The sequence below is a fragment of the Dromiciops gliroides genome, chromosome 2, assembly GCF_019393635.1.
Source record: "Dromiciops gliroides isolate mDroGli1 chromosome 2, mDroGli1.pri, whole genome shotgun sequence".
In the NCBI taxonomy this organism is placed as follows: Eukaryota; Metazoa; Chordata; class Mammalia; order Microbiotheria; family Microbiotheriidae; genus Dromiciops; species Dromiciops gliroides.
In genome coordinates, this window is record NC_057862.1 from 662,293,003 (window position 1) to 662,304,558 (window position 11,556).

An 11,556-nucleotide genomic window follows, 5' to 3' on the forward strand; every position below is an offset into this window, starting at 1 on the left:
ACAGACACAGAAGACAATGAAACGCACAAACAAACAAACACCTGTGTGACACTGCTCTCAATGTTCAGGTGAGTTTTTCCAGTCGGCCTTACTAGAGCCCACTCTGCGTGTGAGAGGGGGAAGGGAGTATAACGATTGGAATGACACCACCTGCTGGAGACTTACTGTAGAAAAGCTCCACCATGAAGTGAAGGTCTTTGAGGACAAGACCAGGGGTCTTTTCTTTGGCGTCAGAAAGTGACGTTTGCTTGTGGGAGGAAGAAGGGGGGAGCCTGGAGCTCTGACTAGAGCTTTTTTCCTGGGGATTCTGGTGGAGAGGGGAGCTAGAAATGTGTTCTCCCTTTACTAAATAGATGAATGTAGGCCTTTCTTTCTCTCTTTACCAAATTCTTATTCTCTCTAATAAATGCTTAAAAGTCTAACTCTTGCTAAAGCTTATAATTTATTGGCGACCACTCATTAGGTATTTTAGACAGTTTAGCTAGAATTTTAGCCCTTAACAGATGGTCGACCACGAAGAGGAAAGCTGAACCACCCTCTATTGATCTTCTGGTTGGGTAAGAAATTTCCCCTACCCTGTCCCTTTAAACTGCTAAGTAATGATATATTGGTTGTTTTTAAATTTTCAAATGGGTTTTTTCAACTCCCTAATTACCCTGTTTTTGATTTTAGTCTGTTTAACCAGACAAATGGGAGATAAGATCATGTTAATGCTTTGTTTTTGTGGATTTTTTATTTTTATTTTTGTTAGAAGAGTCAGCAAGGTGCTCACACAAGGGAATATCTCCCCCTCTCCCAGCCATGCTTATTCAGAGAAACCTCAGACTCCTACATTTTTTTCAAAATCTAATACTAAGAGATTCTCTAATTTGGCATGCCTGGAGGCTAGGACCCAACCTCTAGAAGGCTTTAAGCCCCTAGCAGTGGAGGAAGTGGGGGAAGAGGAACCCAGGCCTGAGTTCAAAATCAAGTCTGATTCAAATTGCCCTGGTCCATCCCCTCCTCTCCAGACCCCACCTTCTACTCCTCCCATGGCCAAGCCCATTGCTTCCCCTGCCAGGGAAGTCCAGAGATCTAATAGGCATGTGCAGCTTTCTCTAACTATATTTGCAGCTTCAGGCTCAGTCCTTCCCCAGCCTGGCTGTGCTTCTGAGACAACCTTAGAAAACCCTTTAAATTCCAGATATGCTCGTTTTGTTCATAATTTTGCTAATCTGCTTTTGTCTTTAATTAGTAACCTTCTAAAGCATTTGTATTATGAAAGGACTGACAGACAATATAGAGGGGTTAAAGAAGAAAAACTTAAGCTGAATAGTTCAAGACTCCGCTTCTTTTGCCCTGGAAGGGTACAAATTTTACAGAAATGTAGAAGTAAGCAGCAAGGTATTGATATGAGTATTGGGGATTTTAGATATTGGAATCAAAAGTATTATAACTTTATTCAAAGTACTAATGTCAGTTCAGAGGTTACATAGGATTTCTATGCTATTGCATCTTCATTTTGAAATTAACGGTATGGGTCTATTTTCATAGAGATTTTCATGCCTTTGAGATTGTGTTTTAAACTTAGCCTTTTCTTTAAAAAAAGAGAATATTTGTAAAAGCATTTTATAGTCATATGACCAAGTTTATGTTTTAAAATACTCTTATTAATATTAAGTTCATATTCATTTAGATTTCCCTAGTTTGAATTTCATTGTCTTTTATTGTTCCATGTGTATTTTCTTCTATTCATTCTATCTAATTTTGAAAAAATGCAAGATGGTTTTGATTTCATAATACACTGTTAATTCTAGGAGTATTGTGCTCCCACATTCTGAGTTGTTTGTTTTTGTTATTTTTTTCTCTCAACTGATTATTTGATCAAACTCTTTAAAGCATTTCCCTGGCAAATTGTTTGCCATGGAAAGTGTAAACTGATTCTAGAAGTATTATTTTTGATAAGCATATTCCAAAAAAAAAAGAGGGGAACATTTGTAAAAGTTTTCTTTTTTCAAAAAAAAAAGTTTTCTTTGACATTGTGTTGTGCTTTAACTTGTATTTAAATATGTTTCGATTGTTCACAAAAGTAATTGTATACTAAGTAAAAAAAAAAGATATTATTTGAAATTGTGTATTATATTCTGAGTCAAGGTACATGCACATTTTTTGTGATCATTTATCATCCTCAATTTTTAAATCCATATGAGATTTGGATTATGGGAACTTATCATTTAAGACATTAATTGCATTCATTCTGAGTTATCAGATGCCAGTTGGCCAAGATGCCATCCAATCACAAGAGGAATACATGCAAGAGCAGACATTGAACTGTCACATGAGGGGAGACATGCATGAAGTCAAGGTATGGCCGAGGGAACGGCTTTTGACAAATGTTGAGGTTGGATTCTCTTGGTTTAATATTTTCTTTTCTTTTTCCCCACAATACTGTACAGATGGCTGGAAGTTTTGATCTCACCCATCTCTTTCTTCACCTGGCTTCTACGCCCCCTCCTATATGCCTGATGCCATGGACATCTCAATCCCATGCATCTGATTCAGTCTGACTCAATTTCCTCCAATATGTTCAGTGGCATGGACATATATTCCATCCGCCTATTTTAAGCCTGGCATACTGCATGGGCAGTATATATTGCTCAAGTGTGGGAATGCTCATATCCCATCATTTCTCTGTTGTTTTGTGGTAACCCCCATAATTATCTCAGGTGTCATGATAAATAACTGTGTTGGATTTGGCCTTGACATCTGTTACCAATTATATTAGATTTTTTAATTTCTCATAATGGCATGAAGATAATTAGGCAGATGATGCAAAAAGTGATGAAATAAAGATAATAATTATTTTTAAAAATTAATATCACAGCAATTATCTTCTCAATTACCCTCCATAAGGGGGGACTATAGTAATATTAATTTAAAAGAATGTTTCAATTTTTGTTTTATTATATGTTTCATGTGTAACAACTAAGATTCTGAATTCCCTTAGACATGTTTTTGAGAACTTTCAATGATTTGATTATTGACAAAGCTATTTTAAAGTTGTGTTAAGCTCAGTTTTGTAGGAAATTTTCCTGGCTGATTACCAGCATCCACATATCAACCCCTGAAAAGACTTCCATTCCACGACTACACCTAGAGGACATCTGAGAAAAGACTTTCAGAGACTTTAAATGAACAGTTTTGTTTCTTTTTTTTTTGTTGTTTTTCCTTCTGTTATTATATACGCCATCTGTTACATGTACTCTCTGCAGAGGCCCTCCCTTTGCAAGACCAATGTCAAAGCGTCAGTTCATGAGAACAAAAAATTTCCCCTCTGGACAAAACTTTCCTCTCTTCCTTTTCTATATTGTTATTAACATATTGTTAGTTAGCATAGGTTATTATAATCTGTTATTATTGACTGTTTCATCAAGGAAATGGCTGTTTCTTAAAGAAACAAAGTGGGGCCTGTAACGATTGGAATGACGCCACCTGCTGGAGACTTACTGTAGAAAAGCTCCACCATGAAGTGAAGGTCTTTGAGGGCAAGACCAGGAGTCTTTTCTTTGGCGTCAGGAAATGACATTTCTTTGTGGGAGGTAGAAGGGGGAGCCGGGCGCTCTGACTTGGGCTTTCTTTCCTGGGGATTCTGGCGGAGAGCAGAGCTAGGAATGCTCTTTCCCTTTAATAGATAGATGATTGTAGGCCTTTCTTTCTCTCTTTACCAAATTCTTATTCTCCTTAATAAATGCTTAAAAGTCTAACTCTTGTTAAAACTTATAATTTATTGGCGGCCACTCATTAGATATTTTAGACAGTTTAGCTAGAATTTTAGCCCTTAACAGGAAGAGGAGAAGAGGGAGTGAGTAGAGATAGAATTCACTACCAGGCAATTGCACAGAAGAAATCCTCTGAAGGGGAGTGGCTTTTTTTCTGTTTTTCTGTATGGTTCCCTCACCTCTGAGTTCAGACTTAAACCAGCAGAGCTTAAGTTATATGGAATCTCTGTGAATTTTCCCTTGTGCCTGCAGAGTAAGTCTAATTGCAAAATTTAGGTCCCATTTAATGGCCAAAAATCTTGAGATTCTAACTGATATTATGCCAGGCAGTGCTTCTAAGGTCCAATTAAGCCTAATTGTTCAATGTGCATCTCAAAGGAGAGGAATCCTTTAGTATCCTGTCTCCCTGCCCAGGAGAAATAGGGCTGTGTGAGCAGCCACCCAGATATTGTCCCTGCTTCTAGGGAAATATCAAGCACCAGTCCCACACTGGTCAGGGAATCCCCCTACTCTCTTGTGTGGACACAAGCCATGGTCCTTGCAAAGGAGACACCACCCCTTTGGCCCTATGAAGACCAGCCTCCCTTCCCTTGGGCGGCCACCCCATAAGGGGAGAGGGTTCAGAGCATGAGGGAGAAAATACACAAAAAGGATCTTACCTCAGGGTGTTGTGGCAAGAAGAAAGAGGAAGGGTTTTCCTGGTCAGGCAACCAGTTATATTACAGCTTAATGGGTTCTTGAAAACATTCCTCTTTCAAAGAATTACTCACCCACACAATACAATTAAAATTTAAGTAAAAGTTTTTATTATTTGGCACACAGAGGCATGGATGGGAGAAGAAGCCTAGACTTCAACTCCTGGGGAGGTGCAGGGTTATGGCATGTTCCTTAATCAGACGGTCATAGAGGTATGGCTGGGAGGAGAAGTTTAACTTCAACTCCCAAACAAAAGTAAAGATGACAATTTTATAGAGGTGAGCGGGGAGTGGGGGGGGGGGTTGTGTGGAGAAACCTAAGACTGAAAAGTTACAGCAGTTTTACAATGACAATGTTAGCTATTTGGATATATGAATAATAAACATTCCACATTTCTAACTTGAGATTCCTGTCACTACTTGGCCCTAACCACAAAGCAAACATGACCGGTTCCCAACTAAGCTCATGTTGTAAATTCAGGGAGCCCAGCTTTCTGGGTGGCTGCTTTGTTAACTGTTTGACCAAACACTACCTGCTTCATCAATTACTTCGCTTCTCTAAGGAAAGAGTAATCTCTAAATGAGCCCAGAAAGCTGACTGATGGCATTTCTCCATGGTCATAGTGTCCCCCTCAGGGCCAGAGCATCCCTAACTGTGCCCAGGCCTATCAGCATACCACTAAAAGGACCTAAGAGTGAATCTTACTAGCAAAATCTCCATGGTCTATCCGCAATCATTAGTTGCAATGGCACTTTGGTGTGCTCAGGAACCCTTGGAAGAAGGGTGGCAATGAATGAAAGACAGACATAGATATGTTTGGTGAAGACACATCTGTTATCAAAGGGATGATTGCAGCAACATTTTAATGAGTTCCATGCAATTCAAAAGCATTTGGTGAGTACCTGCTGTATACTCAACACCTAAGACTCTATTTTATCTTATCCACCAAACTGGTCTAAACTTGACAAATTCCCTAGTGTTTGGTAATGGCTTGGGCATGTTCTTGGGAACCTGTACCCAGGAATGGTCTCAGAAACCCATCAGGGGATTTAAAGAGCTTCCAAAATATCACAACCCCTGGTGGGCAGAGATCCCTCATGGCGGGGGGGGGGGGGGGGGGGGGGGGGGGGAGCTCAAAGCCCCATCTGAATTCCAATCAGGTTTACCTCTGTAATGGGCCCCCAGATGTCTGATTAAAAAGAAGTCCTAGCCACTAAAGCAGGCCTTGGTTATATCAAAGCTGAGGATAAATGTACTTTTTTATTCTTTATTTTTCTCTGGGGTTTTTCTGTATATGTTTTCTTTCACAACATGACTAAAGTGGTGAGAGGAAAACGACTTCTGCTCAATAATTCTTTGGAACTACTCAGCAGTGGTGATGAGTCAAAGGCTCACTTATTGTCACTTTCTCGAGAATGGGAAACACAGTGTGCAGCTTGTAGGTGCAAAGAATGTGGGCTCATAGGCCCCTGTTATCCCCGAGTCACTAATGTGAATGGACCCTCCCCTTTTTCATCACTGGTCTGATTACTCAAAGGTTACAACTGTTTGGGATAAACTGCCTCAGTTTGCCCAAATAACTCGAGGAGACCACCAAGTCAAGCAGAGACAGATTTATTTCATTCTCACGAGAATGGGCAAACTCAATGACAGATTTGAGTCTGCAATGATAGGCCCAAACTTTTAGGTTTTTATAGTAATTTTGAGGAGGGGGGAAACCTTCACATGCACAGAGTGAGCTCATACTCTAACATCCAATCCTGTTTCAACCAGGCTGCCTGCTTAGCTCATGATCCATGTATGGAGGCGTGTATAGGAATGTCAAAGAAAATGGGGAGGCAGGAATCACTCCCTTATCTAACTGCAATTGATTCATGACAGGGACTAGGGCTCTGACATGTGATGAATTCCAGATAGGCTGAAGAGACAACAGGCCATAAATCTAAGATATAGCTGTCAAATGGGGAGACTGAGTAGAAATAAATAATGCTAATTGGTAGAACTTGACAAGCAATAAAACTTACTGGGGGGCTGGATATCTTCCAGAACCCATCCTCAGAGTTACAGAACTGACCCAAGTCCATTATCTCATCAATAAAACATAAAGGAGATAGTGAGAATTTAACAAGCAATTAACGTTTAGGCAAAGCAAGAGACTAACTATACTGGGGGGGAGGGCTGGATATCTTTCTTACTCCATCCTTAGAGTTTAATCTGACTCAAATCCATAATTATCCCATATACAACCTACACACAAAAACTATCTAACTAAAACACAGTATGCCTAACCTTAATTTCCATAATTATTCTTTGGATTCTTAGCCAAAATGGGAAGAGACACAGGAACATTTCCTCAATCTTCCCTTATATGGACACAACCCAGGAGAGGACCTAATTGAGACCAGCTCAGGACTCCTTTAACCATATGATCTTTTTTTGCTGGACGGGAAAGAAATGGACAGAGATCTTTTTCCTCAAAAAGGTCCAGAGGAGTGTAATTTGAAGGGTGACTGTTATATCCTTGTTGAGAGGAGACCTATTTCCTCTAAAGTGGAAACATATTTTGTCTGTATAACATATTGGATTATTTGCATTCACAAGGAGAAAGAAGGAGAAGAAAGAAGAAAATTTGGAACTCCAAATTAAAAAGAAACAACAGTTAAAATTGTTTTAAAATGGAATTGTAAAAAAGCTTACTCATGTATTCATGCATTGTTGATCAACTGGAGAGAGGAAGGTCTGGAGGCAGTGACATCAAACAAAGGGATCTTGCAATGCCAAAGGAGAGAAGTGATTAGGCAGAAAGTGATTGACTCAAGTCTTCTTGTGTCTATTTTTGACACATTCCCACTCACATCTATAGCCTCACATTGGGCATAGATTTGCCCAGATCCACATTTCTAGAAACAGTCACAACTGGGATACTGGGTTGATCATAGTAAAGGTCCTCACTTTTAGTGCATGTCTGGAATGGGAAAATGGGGACTCATAGAGACATGTTTTCTTCCCAATTACAGTAATCTCACCTAGTGACTGACAAAATCCCCAAGTGTCCAGGCTAAGCTCCTTCCAGTGTCAGGCAGCCCCTCCTCTCTGCCTCTTTGAATTGACAGGTTTTCCAGCAGGGGGCAGGAGAGGTCCAGGTGCATGAGCAGAGGTAGGTGAGGCATCTCCAAAGCCTACAGGCTGTGAGCTCCTGCCATCTCTTCCCCCTCCCCAGGGCTGGGAGCTCTCTCCTGGTTATGGGGGATCTAGTCCTGGGACACAGAGAGAAGGCCCCCCCCTCATTGATCCACAACCAGCTCCAACCATTCCCACATCAGACACCAAATAGGAGCCTGTCTTTGCACTTGAGGTCACACATTTGAGGACAGAGAGGAGGGAGGCCCCTCCCCCAGAGTCAGGCTCAGCCAGGGTGACTCAGTGTGTCTCACAGGGTCCTGAGAAGAGGCTCAGAGCAGACCTGGGGCTGTTTTGCATATGGAGCCCCAGGGGCCTGCAGGGAGCCCTGCTCAGGGTAGAAAAGCTTCCTCCCTCCTTGCTGCCCCCTCAGGGCTCTGAGTGCTCTGTCTGCAGGTGTCTGAAGGCCAGGATGGTCTCCCCATGGCAGCTCCTCTGGCTGCTGGTGCTCTGGGCTCAGGGTAAGACCCAGCAGGGCAGGGAAGGGGTGAGGAGGGCACAGGTTTTCAGGGACTAAAGACCTGATGACCCCTTGATGTAGTGGGTGAGGGAGCTTAGGGACAACAAAGGCAGATGGGGCTGAGGAGCATGGCCAGGCCCCAGATTACAAACTTTGTGGGGTCTGTGGGAAAGATGGTTTATGTCCCATGTTGACAGTAAATACAAGTACTTGTCAGTCATTTCGGATTTCAGGGTCTCCACATAATTGTCTTGTTCCTAGATTTTGATTTGGACATTCATACATTTCTGTCTTCCTTGAACTTTTCTGGTTTCCTAGATTCCCAAGGAGCCATTGTGCTGAACCAGTCTCCAGCCTCCTTGTCTGGGTCTTCAGGAGAGAGAGTCACCATCAGCTGCAAGGCCAGTCAGAGTGTGACAGATAGTAATGGTGATAGCTACCTTCACTGGTACCAGCAGACACCTGGCCAAGCCCCCAGGCTCCTCATCTCCTATGCTAACAGGCTGGCATCTGGAGTCCCTGCCCGCTTCAGTGGCAGCGGGTCTGGGATAGATTTCACTCTCACCATCAGCAGCTTGGAGCCTGAGGATGCTGGAGATTATTACTGTCAGCATGGTTATATCCCTCTCCCACAGTGTTTCAGGCCTGAACAAGAACCTCCCCAGGCTGCTCAGGGGATTCAGCTCAGAGCAGCAGCTGCTTCCTCTCTGGTCCCCAGGCAGAGCAGCCCCTGCTCTCTGGGCAGGCTCACATCTCCCAGGGCTTCTCCTTTCTGGTCCCTCAGGTCCCCTCCTTTCTCACAAAGACTTGTGTGTCACATGCCCTGTCCCCAAGGCAGAGGGGAGGCAGCACAGCCCCCTGGGAAACAAAGAGCTAAATATAAGTGGAGGAGAAGGTGATATTTGAAGTCCATTTGATAGCTTTGCCTCCACATAAAGTGTTTCTCTTGTTGGGGCCATAAGTTCACGTTGAGGGGTCTTTGCTCCCATTTGGGTTTCCTTAGCAAATGTCCTGGAGTGTTTGTCCATTTCCTTATGCAGCTGGTTTTACAGATGAGGAAACTGAGGCAAATAGCAGTAAGTGACATGACCAGGGTCCCATAGCTAGTAAATGTCTAAGGTCAGATTTGAACTCAGGATCATGAGTCTTTTTGAATCCAGGTCCAGAGACACTGGGTCCATCAGACAGCACTGAGTGGGAGCAGGGAGTTCTATAACTCCCCCCTTGGAGAAGATGACCACCAAGTGCAAGGGCCAGCCTAGCTCCTGGTCAGACTTGGCTGAAGACATGGACCTGGAGGAAATTGTTTGCACAGGGCAGAGCTGAGGCAGAAAGTCAAATTCCCCTTCCTGCAAAGTGCTTTGTGTTGTGATGTTTAGTTCCCACTACTTGAGGAGAGTATATAAATATGGAGTTTGGAGAGAATTAAGAGTTCTGCTTTCTGTGGTATTTTTTTTCTTTTTTGTTTTTGTTGTTGGTTCAATTGGGGTTAAGTGACTTGCCCAGGGTCACACAGGTAGTAAGTGTCAAGTGTCTGAGGCTGGATTTGAACTCAGGTCCTCCTGAATCCAGGGCCTGTGCCCTGTCCACTGCACTACCTAACTGCCCCTTTCTGTGGTGTTTTGAGAGATAGCCTGCAGGTATCAAGGTAACATAATCCTTGGGCCTGTTGTTAAAAATGTTTGTTAAAGAAAGAATTGGATAAAGCTGCAAACAATATGGGAGGGACACTAGTGTTAGAATTTTATTGAGCTTTCAATGGGAAATATAAGAAAATGGATCTACTGGAGGAGTGCCCTGGAGACAAGACATCTTCCAGACTGCTCCCAAGGAAAGTGGTTCCAGAGACCTGACAGCTGCATGGGACATCTAAGATTCACAATGAAATTGCTAAATGAATGGACACTGGGGGGGGGAGGTATTACTGAAATTACAAATATGATGCTGGAGTACCTAGGTGGCTCAGTGGATAAAGCACCAGTCCTGGATTCAGGAGGACTTGAGTTGCAATCCGTCCTCAGACACTTAACACTTACTAGCTGTGTGACCCTGGGCAAGTCACATAACCCCAATTGCCTCACCAAAAAAAGAGAAAAAGATATATCATGCTAGCAGAGGACTGAGGGAGGTCCAATGGTCAAAAACAAAGAGGAGGGATTTGTGAGGAAAAAGTGGGCCCCCTCCTCATTATGAATGAAACTGTCTGGGAATTTAAGTGTCTGAGAGGGAAGAATAAAAAGAGGTGCTTGAGAAGCTGATGTCCACAGGTGGGGGTTAATTTCTCAAAAAAGGTTCCCACTGGAAGAAGTGAACAATGCAGGGGGCGGCAGGGTGCTGCCTTGATGAAGTAGCCTGTGCCTACATATAAGATTGTAACCCTGCGGACTAGATTGCCCTTATAAAAACAGGCCTTCCAGGATGCACATTGCTCTGCCCACTTGGGGCTGAGCCCATTCTCAAGAGAATGTGAATAAAGTGTTTTTTTTCTTTTTTAACATCCCAGTGCTGTGTCTCAGAAAATTTTTCCATATGTTTTTCACACCTAGGGACTCCTTGATTGCTTACTGAACAGTTTTAGAAATGAAGAAATCAAATGCCCCCTACTCATTGTCTTGCAGCTATTAACCTTGTAGCATTAGAAGGGTTAATTCACAACATAGAAAAGAAATCACATTCTCATTGCCAAATTCAAACTCTGCATAGTTCACATTGTAAAAACATCCTGCAGTCGATTCTGACCTTCCCAGCCTGGCCAGTGCATGGAAGGTGTGAGGGAAGAAGAATCCTCTTCTCAATAATTCTCAGGAACTCAGCAGTGAGGTAACAAAGGCTCTTTATTTCCTTCTTGTGAGGAGGCACCCGAGTGTGCAGCTAGTGGGTGCAAAGAAAGGCTTGCAGGCCCTGGTTTTTTGTTTGTTTGTTTGTTTGTTTTTTGGTACAAGAGGAATTTTTAAAAAAGAAACCAAATCCTAATAAACCAATCCAAATCTTCAAGCAGACAAACTGTACAAAAAGACATGGAGACTCAGGAGCCAAGATGGCGGAGAGGAATCAGCAAGCTGCCTGAGCTCTCCTTCTGTTCCCTCAAAAAGAACACTGAATCAAGCCTCTGGACTGAAACTACAGAACCTGCAAAGAGACAGAGAGACACAGTCTTCCAACCAGAGATAATTTAGAAGACTTCAGGAAAAGGACGGTCTGACTTGGGCAAAAGGGAGGCCCAGTGCAGGGCAGCAGCCCAGCACCGAGGTGGGGGTCGGGGCAAGTCAGCAGGAAGCTGCGGGCCACAGCCGAACAACTGAGGCCCCTGGAACCTGGCTCAAAAATCTGGTGACCCAGCAGGACAGTGGAAAAACCTACCTGCACCAGCCAAGAGGGAAAGTTGCCAGCTGAAGGGCCTGGAACAAGACAGGCAGGACTAGGCCCACTGATCCTAGAGCACTTAGACAGGAAGTTGGGGGG

At 43.0% G+C, this 11,556-nt stretch overlaps 1 gene segment (V, D, J or C); it reads left to right on the forward strand.

The window, feature by feature from the left end:
* Positions 1-8,014: 8,014 nt before the first annotated feature.
* On the forward strand, positions 8,015-9,420 carry LOC122739564. The segment is given in 3 exon segments: positions 8,015-8,095; positions 8,413-8,804; positions 9,328-9,420. Coding segments are annotated over 3 exon segments (534 nt in total).
* Positions 9,421-11,556: the final 2,136 nt, after the last annotated feature.